At 41.6% G+C, this 20,973-nt stretch overlaps 1 protein-coding gene across 1 annotated transcript; it reads left to right on the top strand.

Annotated features, from left to right (window-relative positions):
• Nucleotides 1-9,867: 9,867 nt before the first annotated feature.
• On the top strand, nucleotides 9,868-20,644 carry trib1 (tribbles pseudokinase 1). Its single transcript, XM_066675882.1, has 3 exons — nucleotides 9,868-10,506; nucleotides 12,638-12,930; nucleotides 18,183-20,644. Exons 1-3 carry the CDS (start codon nucleotides 10,201-10,203, stop codon nucleotides 18,646-18,648), a joined length of 1,065 nt encoding a protein of 354 aa, XP_066531979.1. The 5' UTR covers nucleotides 9,868-10,200; the 3' UTR covers nucleotides 18,649-20,644.
• The last annotated feature ends 329 nt before the right edge of the window (nucleotides 20,645-20,973 follow it).

The raw sequence follows: 20,973 nt of genomic DNA, 5'->3' as shown, positions 1-20,973 counted from the left end.
ACTGCCCAAAAAAATTATTTTGATTCTAATGGATAGAGATCTACACATATCCCGCTTCTATAATTCTGCCTTCTGTTCAACACAGTAAAACCCTAACAACAATGGAACAGAGCAAAACCAAAGCCCATAAACGCCCTCTTTACACCACTTGGACACCATCCAACAGCACGTTCTTATCGGTGCAGACCCTGGGACAAGCATGGTGGTCCTTTATTCTGCCTTCATTCTTTCATCATGAGTATTGCAGAAGCTGGTGTGTTCTATTGCCTTTGTTTTTCTTTTTTCCCTCGCTGAGCAAAGTGTGAGAAAAGCAGCGGGAGAATGTCTCTCCTCCTCAGCCAGCTCCGGCTGTTTCCAGTTACCTTCCAAGTGGAGAAAATATTTACTCCTGAAAACTGAGAGGATAATTTTCCCTCCTTGACTTTGTTCCAGTAGCATCTGGCTTGTGTTAGACTCTCTTGTGTGAGGTGGGAAGAGAGTGAGAAGACAAAGCCTGAGCAATGTCTCCTGAATCAGATCCCAAACCCATCATGATCCTCCAAACAACACACTGGAGCCTTGTCTGCTTTTCCTATGATGAACATCAATATTTGAATCACGTATACTCTATGTATGCCAATGTCTGTAAATACAGTGTGTCAATTCTCAGTAGAAAAATATAGAATGAAATGGGATCCTCTGGAGAAACTGTACAAGAGCCCAGTGTCACTATGCTCAGTGCTCAATTCCAATGTCTAGTTTAAAGGCTTCCCAGAGGAGTAGAAGTTGTAACTGCAGCACACAGGTACAAACGTCTGGTTAATGCCCTTCATTTTAAAAGAGATTATTGGATGAGCAAACTTTTGGCCACAAAGCTACAGTGAATTCAGTGCATTACTTTTTTTAGTGTAGGGTCTATTGCTGCATCGTGCATCATGGTGGTGCGAGAGTGATTTCACTGCCACGTGAAGATCCAGGACTCAGTCCTCAGCTTAGATCACTGTCTATGTGCAGTTTATGTCCAGTCAAAGAAGCCCAGGTGAAATGGGAAGGATGTGTCACAATGTATTGCATTATACAATGTACCTATAATGGGCTTTGTTTGTCTTATACAACAGGTACAGGTCTCCTCAAGTAATTTTTGCAATTCCACACTTAGTCATCTGTATAGGGCCATGTCCTTTGCCCTGGCTTGTTCAGATCTAATGACACTCTTTAAACTGAAAGTGAAAAAGGGTTCCTTGGAGCTATAGAAGATCTACTTTGTTTTATTTAAGCCACATTTCAGTGAACATTTCCTTAATTGTTAATTGCATTTATTTTGTTTATTGATATTTAAAAACATATTCATAATATATAAAACTCCACACTTAAAAATGATGGTCCTACAAGGGCCCTTTGTTAAAGGCTAAGCACCAGCTATATGAAAGTGTCAAACAAATAAATACAGAGGAATTTGAGTTCCTAACTTGTGTTTATTGATAGTCAGAAAACATGGTATTTCTTACTAATTCAAGGAATAAGGTTTAAAAGGCCGTAGCCCCAACCCCCCCCAACGGTGAAACTCTAATGATCCCTAATGATAACTTAGATGATAACTATCTAATGATAACTCTTGCCTGTGACGTAGACGGTGGACAACAACTCTAGAAGTTGCACTTAATGTAATGCAAAATGACAGAAAGGTGTGTTGTTTTTGGCTGCAATAATTCAATGTACAGTGGGACATTTGTGCACAAATGGCCCAAAGATCCCAAAATATCCAGAAAATGGACTAAATTTGTCAACTTTAAACGTTATCTGTAGCTCATTTCACTGGCGCTTTTCCAACAATATGGGCATGTAAGGACACCAACAAAAGGTGTTCAAGAGCCTCTGTAACATGGAGGTAAACAGGGTAAGTACACTTACTTCGCTTGTTTTAGTTGCTGTTAGTTAGCGTTAGCTTGACTTGCTAAACTTGGTGGCTCAGATTATACTCGGCTACGTAGTGATAGTTGCATTACGGAGGTTTATAGTGTCGGATGAATTCGAGTTCAACTTCGATCACATTTATAAGAATAACGGTACCTCTAAATTTGAGTTTAGCTTATTGCTAGGCTATTGTCATGAATAATGTTGGTTATTTAGCTATCAGCTAGATACTGTCATAACAGTCAGTCATAACGGTGTTCAAGAATTTCCGTAGCGAGCTCGGGTTTTTCCTTCAATTTAATAAAATTGTCAGTTTTAAAGCAAATTAAGCATGATATTTTCATTTTAATTCATACTTATATATGTCAGTAACTAAAATAATGTTGAATATTCATGGAGATCAATTAAGTGGTGCTTAGCCTTTAAAGAAAATGGTCCTATGTAGATCCCTGAACATTTTTGCATGATTAAAGTGTTTTTTGGATCATGGAATGGTTCTTCAGATTGATGAAGAATGTGTTATAAACGGTTCTATATAGTGCCTTTTAAATCTATACAGCACCAAAAACAGTTCTTCTATTGTTACGATGTCAAGCTTGTAAAAATAGAGGAACTGTTTTTGGTGCCATATTTATAGAACCCCTTTTCTAAAAGGTGCTATATAGAATCATTTATACACCATTCTCCATCAATCTAAAGAACTCTTTCAGGTATTTCGAGAGATCAGAGCTCTATAAAGAACCATTTTCTTTACTAAAGAACCATTTTATAACCATCACTTTTAAGTATGTACCAGTTAAAGGTTTTTCCTATTTTCCTACAAACAAGCCTAGGAACCCTTATTTTTAAAGCATATGATTCACACTCTCGGTTTCACTCTCGATTTTCCCAACACGAGAAAAAAATTGGTTTGTTAGATGAACATGTTGCAATCACAAAGGATTGTTTACATAATACATTTGTTTTAGGTGTCAGCAAGACAAGTCTAAGTGCTTTCTCAGACATTTCTTTGTTTATGGTCAAACTAGACACATCATCACTTTTGATTGGAGTACGAAATACAATGGGTCAACGTGTTAAGTACACCCTAGTGTCCTTTTTCAACGACTTTTGAATCACGACTCACCCGAGCCTGAGTACTGTCGATTGCTCGATGGTGAGTACATCAACATGCCAAGGGCCAGGAGTGGTGGGCATGATAGATCACGCTGCAGCCTATTATTAAAACCCATTACCATTAATAATGCATGTCTCCTCCTCTCTTCATTACCTCCGCCTACATGTTAACATAACACCTTCCATTCTGAGCTCACCTCAGGCTCTCCAGCTTAAACACAAACCAACTACTGTCCCCAAACACATGACTCAGCAGCACACACATGTTCACTGCCAGAATGCATGCATCCATGAAAAAAAAAACAGTGTTTGTACAAACAGTGCAATGGCACTGTTACTGTTACTTTGTCACTTCTGTCAGTTTAAGCTGAACATTTGTTGTGTAGAACATCTTGCACTTCAGAGCTGATTTTAATCGCTAGACTTACAATTATGGCACTTGTCACTATTTTCTACACATGACGTCCTGGCTAAAATCCCAGAGCAGTTTGTGAAGCTGAGGAACATGAGAAAGCTACAAACTACTTTCACTTCAGATAATGAATCAGAGTCTTCACTAAACTATGAGATAATCCCTCATTGGTTTACTACATCCTAAGGCTTTTTATTCCATGATCACATGGAGGGCAATGCCACCTTGGTGAGTTATTACTGTGTTAAAGGAATGGGAAATGGACACCTGCAGGTTAATGTTAATTTAAGGGGTGGATAATTTAATATAATTTATTTAATATGCAAAAATTATTACCACTTGACATTGACATATATATATAATACTAGTATGTAACTATGTATTTAAATAGACCTCAAAAAATGCAATTCATTTTCGTTTATATATTCAGTTGGTCAAGAAAGGACCTGTATTCATCAATACCATAAAAAATGTACATAAATTCATTTTCTGCTTGCAAATATCGCATTGATTTGGTGGTTTTCAGGGCACACTTATTTTCAGTGAGCTTGCAATAAGAAGTGTATACACATGAAAGAAGGAAAACAAAGATATTTTGACTGGTAACCTATCAAATAAAAATTTAAGGCATCTACTATGTCTCAATCATTTCCTTCTGGTCTGCCCTGGCACCATCCCTATGTTGTGTATGAAATAATTGCCCATTCCTTTCATGGGATTATGGGAGTAAATCTCCTCCGTAATGCTACGATGCCTCAAGCCATTGAAATCCTGTTACATGGCTGTATTATACTGCAATTAATTGCTTTTTGAAATGCTAAGCTCCTTCTCTTTTTGATACAGAACAGTTGACTCATCCTTCTTGATGGGGGTTGGGGCAGACTTATGCCAGTGGATTGGTGACAAATAACGCTAGTTACACACAATGCCACCCCCCCCCCCATACACACACACACACACACACTTTATAGAGAGGTATTAACTTGATTTTGGACAGGGGAACTCTGCTGGATGTGCCTGTGTACCTTCACCTTGTCTGGATCTGTACAGACAAAGTGGTTATATTGCCCTCACTGTGGAAGGAATCTCTGCAGTCTTTACCTACCCCATGAGCTCAGTGTTTAACCTCTCACTAAGGCAACAGATGACAATCTGAGAGCAGTTCCACATTCCAGACCCCTCTGGTGGCGTCACATGACTGGGGTAAGTGCGTAGCTCAGGCCAAGATTTGCTGAATGACTGTGACTTTATTGACTCTACTAGCAAACTCCTGGCGTCTGTGTGGTGCACTGCAATACCCCAGCCACCACATCAGCCTCCATTTCCTCCAGCCAACAGGATGAGCTCTGACTCATCGCTCACTTGACTGCTGTTGATGACACTGCACACAACATCTCACGAAATTTCACCATAACAAAGCACACCTTCTGGTCCCAGCTCTGAGAAACAGTGGAAAAAGACTGTCACAACTCAACTTAGTGGAGCTATGAGGTTCAAGATTAGAAGATTAACAACCATACAGGACAGGTTTTAGTGGTTCACCACAACTGTCACCATTCCATAAGCAGGTATTAAAACTGAGAAATCAAGCTTATATCAGAAAAATGATGAGTTTGTAGATGATGGTGATTTTAAGTGGAAATTGAAGGGTGGTGTCTTTCTTATGCATAGTACAGAAGTGGATTAGTATGTGATAAAACGTAATATACATACTTGTTTCCTCAACATAAGCTGCAGTTGCACGTAATTTTGACATATGTTCGGTTTGTACGTCAGCAGCCTTTTAGAGCCTATAGGAACTGTGAGGAATCTTAATTGCAGCTTTGCTTGGCTTGTTTGAAATCTGACACCATGGCTTGTTTTGCTTTGGCTCTGCTGATTGAAGGCCACAGACACTGTGTGACAGGGGGAACTGTATCCTGTATGCAATGGAGGTTTCAAAATCTTTTATTAGCCAAAAGTGGATACTCCTACCTGGGCAAATGTCCAAAACACACAGCATATACCACCAGAAGCACAGAGTCTGCGGATAGGGTCTTGCAGCTTGATTAAAGCAGAGCTGGTCAGTTTCACACTCTACTGGACTCCTGCTGGGAGATACACTTTGCAGCAGTTCAGACTCAGGCTGGCTTGGCAGGTGCAGGAATGTGCTCAGACGTCTAGTGTGTGTTTCGTTTTTGGAGCCGTCCTCTCTTGACATAGTTGTAACAAGAAGTCGAAAGGCAGCTGCTGCATGAAGTTCTTGCCTGGGGTCTACACTCACTCTGGGTTCTCACAGACGTTTGTTTTGAAGTCCTGGGCCTCTGAATGCAGTAGTTAGAGCAAAAACAAGGTTAACACCTGAGGATTATTCTACCATTTAAACCACTTAAGTTTATTTTGTTTAGGAATGATTCAAAATGACTCGTTAAATGATCATATCTGACCAAGCTATCCTTGTTTGTCTGAACAAAACAGCTTCATGCAGTATGTAAACGTACCATTAATACAATGTAAATATTCCATTCACTCTGCAGTCCATTCAATCTATATTTGGAAAACTGAAAATAAAAATAGCCTTTTTGAAAACATTGTTTCTATGATTACACAATAACAATGCATTAATATACTGTATGTCTGCCAATTCAGCTAAGGGCAGTTTATCCGCACCCTTCCTTATTGAGATTATAGGTGGTGATTCAGCCTGCATATAAAAACATACATCAGTTTGAATAGCAGTAACAAAAACATTCTGATTAATGGTAAAGGATTAAAGATTAAAAGGCGTTGAAAAATGGTCACATAAAAAAATGAACCTTATAGAATTCTAAGTGAATCTAGGTTTTAAAAAAAAAAGAGAGAGAGAAATAAGCATGACCACTTATGATATAAAGAGTTTTCTTTCCTCAACAACATTTGTTTTCATCTCTAAATGGCAGTATTGGGGCAGGAGAGGCATTTTCACATAAGTAAAGCACTCTTAACACCTGACAAACTGTGGAATCTTTAGCATTCAAATCACCTCCCAATTTCTTGATTGCCTCTGACAAAAGTGCCCCTGGTTAAAGTTCAGCTATGATTATGATGCATCAGTCCTGTCAAGGCCGGATCTGCTAGCGTGCTTTTTATGGTATTAGTCATCGCTGCTGCTCGGTGTACGTTGCCTGTAGAGAATAACTTACACCTGCTCCAACTGCCTGGTGCCTGGCTGCTCTGTGGAAAGCATGATCAGCAGGCTCTCTTTACTGCTGGACGTGAGTGAGTCAGCTAATTACAGTGGAAAAGAACCTTGAACAAGACTCCCGAGTGGAAATTATCTCAAATGGCCAGGTTCGCTTGGAACACACACACAAATATACACAGACGCTGCCCAAAACACTTCTCCCCCCAGCACCTGTTTATGTCACAACAAAGAGGAAGCTGATGTTTCCCATGCAGGCTTGGGAAGGGTTTTGCAAAGAAGGATGTAAGACTAGACAAAAAGGGAAAACCAGTTCTGCCTGCATTGCTGCATGACCAATGCACACATCCATCCCTGAGTCATCTATAAGAAAAGATCACCCAAAACATGCTTACTAAAAATACACTGGCTTTTCATGGCAATATTCCCACCGTGTTTGAACTCGACGCCTCATTTCCACACCAGCTGTTTCTAACTGCTGTTAAGTGTTCTCTAAAAGCAGGCAGTAACAGTTGCCTGCTACAATTTTAGAACCTTCTCCCTCTCACTGTGCCATAGCAATTACACAAGGTCAATGCTCCTGTCACTACGGTCACTTCCAATAATGTGAACATGGAAAAATAGCTCACAGTTGTTATTGATGTATGTTTCACAAGGACTCCATCTCTACTGATATTAAGTTTATATTTAAATATATAAATAGGTACTTTATATGTCTCTTCTTGCTACAGTAATAGATTATACTGTTCGTGAAGGCTTTCAAACCGTTAGGATAGAATATTGCTGTTGAGGTTTCATAGCATTCAGCCCTTTGAGGTCAGGTACTCAGATGATCAGGTTTGGATCACAAAAGCCAGTTCGAACCAATGTACTGGATGGTGCTTCTTCAATCCAAAGAATAGATCCAGTGCTGCATAGTCCAGGACTGAGGTGTTTAGTCCCCTCTGGCCTATATTTGGAATTCAGCATGGTGATTTTAAGCTCCTCCAGAGCATCCTATCTCATTTCGTTTATGCGTCCCTATGGAGATTACTCAAGCTGTGTCCACAATGGGTGTGCATTACAACAGCCGAATTCCCTGATCATGAAGGCTGTCTACAAACTTTTGGACTTACAGTGTATGGAATCTGGAGTAGAGCTTTCATTTCCCTGTTGCAGTGGATCCAGGCAATAAAACAAAGCTTCATTAGCCTCATTACCTCAAACAAATTAGGTTCTGATGGACTTTATGATATAACGAGCCTGCGCAACATGCTCTGTTCCCCCAGAGCATGAAGCTTTTCTGCCCAAGCAAACAGGTGCCTGCTCAATTAATCCATTCTCTGAGCAGAAGCCAGTGAAATGGGAACGACGTTTTGTGCAATAGTTCTAACAAACCTGGTCAACAATCCATGTGGGCCACTACATCTCTGATTTCAAAACACTTTGATACGATTTAGGTCATGCTTTCTTTCTCCAGCTTAATGTGTCAGCCAAGATTACACTGTGATCAACAACAGAACGGACTCCTCAACACTCTGGAACAAATGTATTTGATGACCAACAAGGCCCATTACCAGCTCCAATTTAAAGGCCCCATGGGTGCTGCACGGCCAGTGTTGTTGTTGTTTCAATGCTTACCTTTCAGTCTAGAGCTCGTTCTGTTTATATATGTATATTAAGCTGTAGCTTACTGTGAATTCATAGTTTTAATGACGTTTGTTCATACATTCATCTTGTGTAACCTGTTTATCTTGAAGAGTAAATAAGTCAAAAACTGAATCATCCTGAATGGAGGGGTCCTGTAGAAAATGATAAATGGCTGTTGTTTGCCACATAAACCCATATCGACATCGTAAATGTATCTCAGGGTTTGAAAGACGTAAAACCAATATAAGATATAATATAAGGCCCATTTAAAACCCTCCCAGAACCATCCCATCAGATAATGAGCAGGCCTTTCAGGAGCTGGACAAGGTTTAGTAGAACAGGAAGTTCCAGGTATTATGCAGGTCAGTGGGTCTCCAGCACTGAAGTCTAGAACCCCTGATTAAACCGTGTAAACCATCTCAACTAAGTTAACCGCTTGCCCTACAAAGGCCCTCACCACTCCCCAGCCTTTCCCTGTACAGAGATGAGTCACATTAACAAACAGGCCTTGCTGAGACATTCTTCTGCTGCAGTTTCTGTGTAAAGCAGAAGATGTATGGTGAACCGGCAGGAAATAGTTTAAAAATAATAAAAGACTCACAAAATATGAAGGCAGTGTCATTCCTCAAACATACATAAGTGCCTAATGAATTAAAGAAGGGGGGAAACTTCAAACCGGCGGTGTATTTCGAAATAAACCAGGTTAATCATTGCCTCACAGCAACATGTGTTTTCATGAGGAGGAAATACAAAGAAATCTGTATGAATGCAGGCTTTAAAGGGCCCGTAACCGATGTTTCCCTTGCACTGTTTTGTCCCCCCTGAGATACACGTGTACCCTTTGTGTGATTTACACCACTATTTTCCAACCTCTCAATCTTCAGTTGAGGTTATCAAGCTGTTTCTGTTCTGTTCGTTTAAAGGCAGAATAGATGGTAATGACCTTCTTTCTGATTGACTACCTCACATTGTTCCTCATTCTAAAAGTGAAAGGGTGGAACTCAACCTCAGCATGAATGAGTCGAAATAAACCGTTGTAGCTTACTTGTGATAAACGTAATGTTTTTAAATTACCTTTTGTGACATCACAATAAGAACGACATCTAAGCAGGTTGATTTGGCAGCTCAGTTTACAGCCAATTTACGTGGATCTTACGTGGACCACAGGTGTTTCAACTCTTGCTAACAGCTAGGAGTTTGGTTGCCCTTTATGTGGACCCTTTAATCCTCCTCAGCCAGATAAGAGCGTGTAGGATAGATTTTTTTTAATTTTATTTTATTATTATTATTATTTTTTTTTGCGCGGCACTGGAACACAACAAAATAGAAGTTCTTAAACTGAAAGTGGATTCTGACTTTCAACACGGATCCACTAGTGCGTGAAGCTGATTGCTCAATCAAGCTGCGCAAATGTCAGTTTTTTTTTCACACCTGTATTCACGAAAGCAACGCCCCTCTTCAGTAGAACTGTTAATGGAGCTTTCCCTTTTGCGATAGGATTAGTTGGTTGTAAAACGCAGCCCTATCGCAGCGCGGGAGGCGTGATTCTTTGAGCCAATCCTGTTGCGAAGTGGGCGGGACTTGTCGGAAAACGGGTGGTTGTGAAACATAATAACGCAGCTCGAGGCGGGCGGAGTTCCAGCAGCTGTCGTCGTGCGCGAGAGCTCCCACATCGCACAGCGCTCGCGTCCTAGATTTTGGAGGTTTGTTGTTGTTTATTTTTGTTTGTTGGGATCCCGCGCGTGCACCAGGCTGCATTTACGAGCTCCTTCTAAGCCCACGATGGACTTCCCTCGCTGAAGGACCAGAGCTCCTGGGATTCGCAGATAACTGCTCCCTCTCATTGATAAAGTGACCACCGCGCACAAAGTCGTGAATGGGACACCACGGACACCCTCAGGCGTGACGTCCCTTTTTCCCCCCTTTTCAGCATTTGCCTTTACCCACATTGCCTCGTTCCTAACCCCCCCACCCCACCCCCGGCTCCACCATGGTCGTGCACGGCTGTGGCAGCGGTCTTCGCGCCGGCTGCAGGCGCGCGCAAAAACGCATGGACAGCGACGAGCCCGTGGCCAAGTGTCCGCGGCTGCGGCTGCGGCAGAGCGAGGCTCCTGCGGGAGACGCGGCGGTGCTGAGCTCCTCTCCGCGTTGTCCGGCGAGCGGAGGTCCTCCGAGCTCACCTCCAGAGCCGCAGGGTCCTTCTCGAATTGGTCGCTTTCTGCTGCTGCCCCTAGCCGAGCGAGCAGGACTTCACAGCGCTCTGGACACGGACACTGGAGAGGAGCTGCTCTGCAAGGTGAGAGAGCTCCTCTGTGAATCAATGTGTAGTCTTAGGAACACAATGTCCAGGTGAACTCCTTCTGCAGATGGTCAGCTGCTAGTGCAAGTGAATGATTAAAACCTTTCCATTAGTAAGCCTAGTCGTCAGATTCTGGTGGTCTTACTTATATCCCATTGTCAGTCATTACAAGTGACCGCTCAGCACATTCAGTGATTCAGTTTTGCATGCATCTTTAGTGTGAATGACCTTCCATAATAGTTCAGTATGAAATTTGAGCACTGGATCAACTCCTGCACAAAAATAGGTTTGTAAGTATCGCACTTGTCAGGGTCAGAGTCTAGTGATAGCAATATTGCATTGCCTAGCATCTCTAAACAGACTGTCACCCAGCTGGTATGTGCGTGCTGTATCACCTGAGGCTGCCAGCTAATGCTTCAAACATTTTCATCAAGACAAAGAAAGGGCTTGTAAGGTTCATTCAAAATGGTCACCCACAGCAATCAATGTCCTCCGTTAGATCAGGGATCTGTGAGCTGCAGCACAGCCCATCTCCCAAAACAGCCACTCACCACACGCCACTCTTTCATTGTGAGCACTGGCAAGTGCCTCAGACCTCAGCACTCAGCAGAGAGGGAACTGCCTCGTCCTCTTCATTGTCTTTGTTTTTAACAGCATTGCTTTGTCAAGCATCAAACATGGCCATTCACATTTAATTAGGTTGCCTAGGTTTCCAATCTAGGTTTAAAACGCAGTTTAAATGTGAGCACTAGGTCAACTGCTGCTGCACGTTTAATACTGGAATATTAACACTATTGTTAGCTTCTGCCCATTTCAGTCGTCCTTTGTAGGAGCAGCATTTCCAAGCAAGGTGTAATTGTCACTCTCTGGAGAATTATGCAAGGCTTACCTGTTTTTTTCTGAACCTAATTATATTGCATTGCCAAGTACTACACATGTCAAAAGATCATGGCTCACCCCTACTGCATGGCACCTGTATTAATGCTGCTCATTGCGTATAACTCTTTGATGTGTGCACTGGGTTAGCTGCTACTGCAAGCAAATGCATCAGTCCATGACTTATTTGAGCCATTTCAATTGGCAAAGCATATAGGCCACAGCAGTGGCTATCTATGTGTAAAACAGGCACTAACTGCATTGCACTCTTTCATTTGGAGCACAGGGTCAATTTGTAAATGGCACGCAATTTTTTTAAAACCTTATAGCATTATGAATAATCATGACTTGACCTGATCTTAGTAATACTGCTCTGCCATGCATTAAAATACCCATTCACTGCATAATTAAGTCTATTTTAGATCGAGAAGCCACACAAGGGACTTATATACGCTGCAGCATTCCAAGTGATGTGTAATTAACACTGAATGTGAGACTTCACACCCTCCAGTTAGTCGATAAGAGTTATTTGCATGTGACAGACACAGCGAGCTCAAAAGGGGGAAATATTTCAAGCACATTGTGGCAGATGCGGTGCGCAAACAGAAATAGACAGTCTGCCTTACGCTATAAATGGAGAAGCAGGGTCAGACTGATTAAACCGCCATCAGTCATTGATCCTGTCTTGTTGATGAACACTGTGTTGCAGCCAGACAGACAAAATGAATGGGGCTCAGTCTGGTGTTTAACAATAAGCTCCATCTGACAGTCTGCATTTTCACTGGCTTTAGAGCCATGTTAACGTCCTTTATTGGTGATGATCAGAAACCAATCTCGCAGAATTCATATAAGCTACACATCCATTTTGGGAAACTCACCTCCTTCACCACATCTGCAGCGTATGTCCATGTCCCACAGTCTGTCATTCTGAAGCATTGCTATGTACTTAGAAAAGATGAGAATGCTTTGTTGACCAAAAAAAAAAAAAAAACTTAAAATAATCTGTAGGAAGTCCCTGCCTATTGGCCAATATTATTAGTATGTTTTGGTTTTCATTATTTTCTCAGCATTGGGGAGCTCATTCAGATCATTGTCTGTGGTATCTGACCATGTGTTAATAGAAGCAGCTGCTAGAGCTGAGGTTGGAAAATAGCAGTGGTTCACTGAGTGAAGATTCATGTTTATTTTGGCCCATTGGTGTGTTCATGAGTCTGCTGGTACTACAAATGCAATGGTGTGTTGTAACCCACAGGTGTTTAATATGGGACAGTATCAAGAGAAGATCAGGGCCTACAGCATGCTGCCAAGGCACAGGAACATTGCCCAGATCAAAGACATTGTCCTGGGGGAACGCAAGGCCTATGTGTTTCAGGAGAAGGACTATGGAGACATGCACACATTTGTGAAGAGCTGTAAGCGCATCCCTGAGGAAAAGGCTGCTAAGTTTTTCTTCCAGGTGGCTTCAGCAGTCACTCACTGCCACCAGGCTGGCATCGTGCTGGGGGACCTGAAGCTCCGCAAGTTTGTGTTCTCCGATGAAAAAAGGTAAAAAAAACAAATTCAGAAGAGACATTTCATATTTAACTAGAATATATAACAATATATATATTTGGGGTCCAGATTTTGGTCTTTGTAAAATGCTTGTTGCTGAACCTACATTAATTTATTTTTAAAGGTTATTGAGGTTAAAATTTGGTTTAGAATTGTGTAGTCTTAGAAAATGTGGTCACATTTAACTGTAGGTCATCATTCTCAAGGCGACATGACACCTACACAGGCCTTTAATGACAAAATGCCCTAAATTTATAAACATCTAAGTGTAATTCTGAAATATGTCAATTGGCTTAACACACTTGTAGGGCCTTTTTTTATTTACACGTGAACCTTGATGGAATAAGCCTTTGTAAACGTTTTGGAAGATTTGGCCCAAGTGTATTTCGCCCTGTGTTATGACAGCTTACTATTCCTACTGGTCCAGTCATCATGAAATGCTCAGGCAATGTAAAGAGCAGCTGCTGTGTATAATTAAGTGATAAATAGGAAATAACTGTTTTGATACAACAGCCAAAACTGCACAGCTCAGTCACTGCGCACACTGAGGAGAGGTTTTGGAATACTCGGGACAGCTGGGGTCTGTTGGGGGCATGAGGGCGCGTGGTCAGCGCTATAGACTGTGGTATTTTCATAAGAGAGAGGAGCGTCAGTTCTGTTTTCTTTCAACTCTCACTTCCTTTGGCCTTTATGATGCACCACAGGTGCTTAAGCTGAGTTGAAACCTACAGCACTTACTCATGTTTCAGAAGAGGAAGAACGTCATAAATCAGAACTGTGCGTGTACATATTTCAGTTAAAAAAGAGTTACGTTCTGAATTACAAGTCTCTAGTGCAATGTAAAATACTCAGGAAAAAGACATTCCAGTGAATACCTTTTTTTTTAAATATTATTATTTTATAATAATATTTATATACTTATATATACTTTATATATTTTATATACTATTTATAGGTTATACTTTACTAATAGAGCTGTACTCTCATCTACTATTGTGAATCTTTACAAAACACAACAAAACAAACACATGCTTTACATGTAGGGTTCGAGTCGATATCAGTGCTTTCTTCTTCTGGACAGTGACCGTATGCTTCCATTTATACAGTAGTGTATAAACATATCATGCATTTTCTGCACCCATGCTTTCCTGCACTAAAGCCCGTGCCCTGTGGAGGAATAAAATGGGTTCGCGCCTACGTTCAGGAGAACAGATACATTTGTCATTTCTGGGGCAACATTTTCAAGCGCGACCTTTGGGCAGCGACACAGTGTGAGTGAATAGAAATGGACAGCCATGTGCAAGAGGCCAGAGTCACCCGGCTCTTGTAGTGGTGCGGGTGCAGCAGGATGACTCATAGCATTGCACAGTGCAGGGTGGGGGGGTACTCGCCACTCAGGATCCTCAACCTGCAAGCTCTCCATTCTTTGGCCAAAGGCACAGAGAAGCCACAGAGCAGCAGAACTGGCTGCTGACATTGCGACATCCTGCTGCCAGCTTCACCCACCCAACCTGTCTAACCCAGACCCTGTCATAACCCAGGCATGCTGACATTTAGGCAGAGATACAGGTCAAAGCTACAGTGCCGTCATCCTTTTTTTCTTCTTTTTTTTTTTATATATACTTCCTTCTACACACTGCGAAAGAAAATATATAATACACTGTTACTCAAGCATGCGCTCACACCACGGGAAGAGTGCACCGACTCTATCCCTGCCGTAAGATAGGAGCTTAACAATACATTCTAATGCGGCAATTAAGCTTTGTAATGTTGATTTTTATATTTCTATAAAAGGCCTGTATATTTTCAGGTTCAATTGAACATGTTGCTATTTTGGAGATAAATGGGGGTTAGGCTTGTTGTCCTGACTCCACTTTTACCATTAAAAAGTGAATGTAGTGTACATAGTTACACAGTTCTTCTCCTGATGGGAAACATCCTGTAAAATTCTTTTTATGACATGGTTCTACATGTTGTCAAAATGTGTTCAACTAATATCCAAACACAACACAAACACTAAACTGATCAGAGAGAGGGGTGCTAAGCAGAGTGATATAGCGCAAATAACTGCACAATAGAGGATTATTCTGTTTCTGAGAAGGATTACGTTTTTGTCTTTTGACGATCCCGTCACACGCAGAGGCTTTTGCTTTGAGTCTGTTTCCTTTTTATTGGATGCGTCATTTACATGGAATTTGTCTTCGCACGAACAATAATGCTCATCACAGTAACAGGTGCACAAACAATTTGGCACCTCACATAGCTTAGGTAACGATATGCAGACAAGCAGTGATAAGCCACAGACAAGAGAAGCCGAAACAGTGATAAGACAGAGACAGGGCTTGACCCCAGAGACTCATGTGATGCATTTTTTCTTTTGTCACACTCTTTGACAACTTCTCATCTCAACATTTTCTGAAATTAAGTGTATTAATACTTAGTTTTTCTTTGTAACAGCTTTTGTTTTTTGTTTTTTCTGGGAAGGCTTTACATTAGATTAAAATATTCTGCGAGGATTTGGCTGCATTTAGTCACAGGAGCATGAACAAGGTCATGAACTGATGTTACCTTAATGATGTTATTCACAACTCCAGATAAAATGAGTGGTAGTGATTGGCACCTCATCAGAAAAATACAGTTCCACTGCTTCTGCTTCTCAGTCCAGTGCTGGGGGCTTTATGCCCATCTTGACACATAAAGCCCACATTTGACATCGGGTCTTAGTGACCGTAGGCTTCAAATCATACCATGTGTACAAGCAGAAACATATCAGCCACATAAATAATGTTGAATAAGAATTTTCAAGCAATAGGGCTAACCAATATATAGTTATTATTAAATGTTATCACAGTGCTGCAGTTGTTATCAGATATTCTGTCTGCAGTATGTAAATGAGCCCCCTAAGAAACCATAGCGTTTGAATTTGATGCTGTGAGTGTCCTGATGAAACCTCAGATATTTCATATCAGTTTCTGTGGGTGTTGGGATGAATCAGTGGCAGTGCATTCATGTGAACCAACAAGAAGAATGAGTTTGCTCAGTATATTTCAGGTCAGTTTTAAACCAGAGCACATTTGGTCCTGAGGTACACTTTTAAGAGGCATGTTGCATATTGCAGGTCTTGCATCACAGTGTGTGGTAATGTTATTTTGATACCTTTGGTTCTGATATTTCCATATATGTGGCATCCTAAATCACATACCCTCTCACGCAGACACACACTGTATTTTCCCATATATAGTGAATTGCAGTGGTGAGTCATTGGGAGATACTTTGTCTGCATTGTGCAGCATTAATGTACACAAACGTACAGACACACAATCATGGAATGTCTCCACATTAAGGCTGTGAATGGGGGGCAGGAGAGACGGGCTGTTCATGCGTCACTGATGTGACAGTTGAAGTTTTAGGGTAATTAAACACTGGCAGATGCCGAAAGCATGAACCCAGCTGCAGAGATCACATCATGGACAGAGCAGTGTTAGTTCTGTACAGTTAGTTCTCTCCTTTACACACACACACACACACTCACACACACACACACACACAGAGCTATGACTCACTCTCTCCACCTCTCTGGCGCTACGCTGTTGTGTCATCTGCAAAGCCCTCAGACTGTGTGCCTGACAGTCAGTGATGAAACACAATACGCTCGCCTCTCGCTGAGGGGGATACCGGCACAAGGTCTGCCTGGACACATACACACAGACACACACAAGCAGATGATAAAGCCCAGCCACTGTTAATGTCCGCAGGGATATGGTCAGTGCAGAGGAGGAATATGTCCTACTGGAAATAGGGCTAAACATAGCTAAGTGTTGATGAGAGTGTGAGGGAGAGAAAAAGAGCGAGAGAGATTTACTCTGTGTATGTGGCTGCTGTGGAAACTGCTGTGCATGCCTTTGTTTAAAACAAGGCCATAATTATACATGACTGTGTCCTCCACTTGTTCTTCTGCACAGTGCTGGAGTCGCTGACAGTGTCGTATCATTTTCCATGATTAAAAAAAAAATATCATGCAAAAGCATAAAGTGCATTCAGTTTTATACACAAAGGAACACAGCCTTAATATATCTCCTAGGGTGACCAGACGTCTTCTTTTACCCGGACATGTCCTCTTTTTTAGACTTAAAAAAATGTCCGGGCGGAATTTCACAAACGTCCGGGATGTTGTTTTTCTGGAGTTTACATAGAACTTCGAGAAGCGTTTCGTTCACAAACTAGTCCCGCCCTCCCCTACTCTGATTGGTTCGCTTGAGTGAGAAGGGGGCGTGGTGAAGTAGCCTAAAATCTTCTGATTGGACGGTCTGACTGTAGAGCTACCGTTATTGGTCGATAACCTTCTCTGTAAACATTTAATTGGTCAGTCTGCACGTCAGTAGTCCTTGTTTACGTCAGACAAAGCTCATGTACCTATCCTCATCTCGAGCAGCTATGCCTAAACATAAATGTAAGTTCTCCGATGCATTAAAAAAGAAATTCCCATGTTTTGTGCAGCAAATAAAGGTGTAAAGGACCTAAAAGCACACATCAGGCCCAGGTCACATAAGTAACAAATAAGTATGATTAAGTTGCAGGACCTAATCCCAGAGTGACTAACCTGGTTAAACAAAAGTTAAGCAAACAAACGTTAAATCTATTCAGTTTCATTGTTGCCAAACCAGTGAACCTTCATTTATTCATAATATTGTTTTTCCGTTGTATACTGAAGTCCTTTTTTCTGTGAGCAGTGCTGATGGAAATATTATATTGTATATATTTGTGTGAACTAAGTTTTATTTGAGTGTTATTATTGGGTAAAAATGTTTTGGAGCCAGTGGTACGTATTTTTCTCATGTTAAGGAAGTGCAAATGTGCGCTTCATTTTATCTCAGCACAACTGTCTTTGCAGAATTTTTTTTTTCAAAGCTGGTGACTCCCAAACTTAAATTGACACACCTTTATACTCAATAGTAGTTCAGCAGAGAATCAACATTTCACACACACAGCCTGCAGTGTCCTAGCTGTTTGCAAATATAGTTTTGTTGATCATTTGTTCATTTCATCCCAAGTTCATTAAGTTCACTGCATTGAACTTACAACGTGATTTCATTTCATTTTAGTAATTGTTTTATTTTATACTTTATTTAAGATATAACATTTGTGCCTCAAATTATTGCTGTATTTCCATAGCTCATGCTAAATTGCTAAGTGCATGGTCTCTAGGACAATTGGTTCACAAGCTTCTCTTGTCCACTCTTGTCTAGGACTCATTTGAAGCTGGAGGGTCTGGAGGACTGTCGTATCCTGACCGGTGAGGATGACTCAGTGTCGGACACACACGGCTGCCCAGCGTATGTCAGCCCAGAGATTGTGAGCGGTGGGGGCAGTTACTCAGGGAAGCAAGCGGATGCCTGGAGCCTAGGGGTCCTGCTCTACACCATGCTGGTGGGCCGTTACCCCTTCCACGATCCAGACCCTGCCACACTCTTCTCTAAAATCCGGCGGGGGGCTTTCTGCATGCCTGAGAACATCTCACTTCAGGCCCGCTGCCTCCTACGCAGCCTCCTCCGAAGAGAACCCTCTGAAAGACTGACCGCCGCCGAGGTGCTCATCCACCCGTGGTTCCACAGCAGTGTCCGGGACCCTGACAACTCAGAGCAGGATGTTGGCTCTGCGGAGCAGATGGTGCCTCAGGTCGAACTGGAGCTGGATGAGCAGCTCTTCTGCTGATAAAAACCCCACAAGAGCTCACGCTCGGACCAAAATTGTTCCACACACCGCTTACGGGTTTTGTTTATTCACATTGGACTTGGGCACATGCCAGGGGTGTACATCTGTGACCTCACCATGATTCAGTTAGACCACCATGCTTTAGGAGGACACTGAGTGCTTCTTGAAATATCAGATTTGTTTGAATCAGATTACTGCGCTACTTTCAGAATACACAAATGAAATTGGAGGAATTATGTAGACAGACATGCAGTACATATATTAACATTTTTTTTAATACTGGATATTCATTTGCATATTCTTAACATACAATTGATTCTAAAGGCCATGTCACACTGGTCCAGTATGCCCCAACAATTAGTGCTGACCAGCCAAATGAGTGATTATTACTGAAAGGGAATACTGCTGTAATATGTGTGACTGAGGAAAGACATTCTTAAACAGTGTGAATAAAAGGAACACTCTAGGATCAGTGAGAATGGGTGAGAAACAGTCCCACACAGATTTAACACAACAATCCATTTACTGAGTTTGTTGATATTTCTTGGTGAATGTTGTGTCTGTATGCTCTAGACAAGACTGAACATTCCAAAAATCAACACAGTTGTATCTTCACCTTCCGGTGCATTTTTACACCCCTAGGCTGCACCTGTGCCCACTTTCAAAAGTACTGTATCACCTGTATTATTTTAAAAAGCATAGAGCACAGTGTCAGCTGTGCTATATGACGAGACAATGGCCGGCATATGCTGAAGGGATTCCGGTGCTAATGACCTGTTTTATCAAGCTGTATGAAGTAAACACTGAGGCAGGGTATACAGGGATGAGAAAGCGAGGCAGTCATTGAGATGACAAAGCTCAGCCAAGTCCCGAGGACTCCAAACACATTAACTAAAGAGGGGGGGAGGGACATGGGCCTGAACTGTAGCTCTGCTCACACTCTCCAAACCAGAGGCATCTACTGACTCACTCACTGACAACAACAGCACCAGAGGGGCTTGTCTCATTTTAAAGGGGCTGATGGACTCGAAAAAAAAAACATGCACATTTCCACACAACAAACACTGATCTGAATCGGGGTAATTATGTGTTTATAACTCTCCAAAATGTGCTAAAAAATGTCCAGGAGAGGCCATGTGTGGCCAGACTCTGACCTGAGGCTTTAGGGTTCATTGGCCATACCGAGATCAAAGCCCTAATCTGACTACTTTACCTATTAGCATTGGATTATGGTTTGAATGTGGCTTTTTTTCAATATATAAGCACAGGTCTCTTAATTAAATGCAGCCAGTAAGCTAGTACATGGCACAGTTTGAGTCATACCTATTGGAAATGTTATTGAAGTCTTTAGAATATTGCTGAAATAAAGATGCCATTCGACCTCCTGCCCTCTCTTAACCAGTTCGCTTGCTGGTCCTGTTTGTGCAATGTTCCTTTACTTGAATCCTGTGAAGTATCATAAGACTTGGGGCTTTAGCACGTCAGGCCAAGCCAGGTGTAGTTGTGAGTAAGATATGTGATGACTCAGTAGCTAGTTTTTCAATAGAGAAGTGGATCAGGCAGAGATTATTCTGTTTGAATGTATGTGGTTGTTTTTATGATTATTTTTTTTTCGCTCTACTGTAAGCCACTTCAAAAGAGAACCCACAGTATCTTAGCAGAAACAGTAGAGCCATGTGTTTGGATCTTTGGAAGCTTTAACATTGCCTCTCCTTCTGTACTGTATTTTACCTCTGAGGAAGAGCAGGGGGACCATAATAATAATAATAAAAATAATAATAATAATAATCTGAGGTTGGTCAGCTGTCTATATCATGCATGTAGCTCATTGCGAATGCTAACACGGGTGCGCAAATTCATATTGCACTGTGAATTATGTATTAGTGACTCAACCTCAAGGCTAGACCAAGCCTGTGTCTCACAGAAAATATTAATTGTAAAATGAAAACCATGTAAATATGTACATTGTAATTGTGTGAACAGATTGAATAAAGATCGTCCTTTTTTCCATATTTAATCTCGCTGTTGGTTAGAGTTTTTTTTTCCGTGAAACCAGCCTGCTTCCTCGTATTTTCCCTCTGGTCTAAGAGCTCTTATACATGTTCAGTTTCCTCTGACATGCCTCAGGGAATTCAGAGTGGCATGCCATAAGAAACTGTAGCTGTATGAGAGCGCTTACCTCAAGGAAAACATATGCAGGAAGGCACCCTTTGTGAACACCAGAGAATTTTCCCTGACTTCCCCGATTCATTTTCTCTGTCAGTTTCTCTCCACCTTGAAGGCCTCACTTGGATTAAGTGTCAATGCAGTACTTTAACGATTGGC

The sequence above is a fragment of the Hoplias malabaricus genome, chromosome 6 (assembly GCF_029633855.1).
Source record: "Hoplias malabaricus isolate fHopMal1 chromosome 6, fHopMal1.hap1, whole genome shotgun sequence".
Lineage (NCBI taxonomy): Eukaryota > Metazoa > Chordata > Actinopteri > Characiformes > Erythrinidae > Hoplias > Hoplias malabaricus.
Note: the sequence above shows the minus strand (reverse complement) of the source record. Positions and strands in the feature narration are given on the sequence as shown.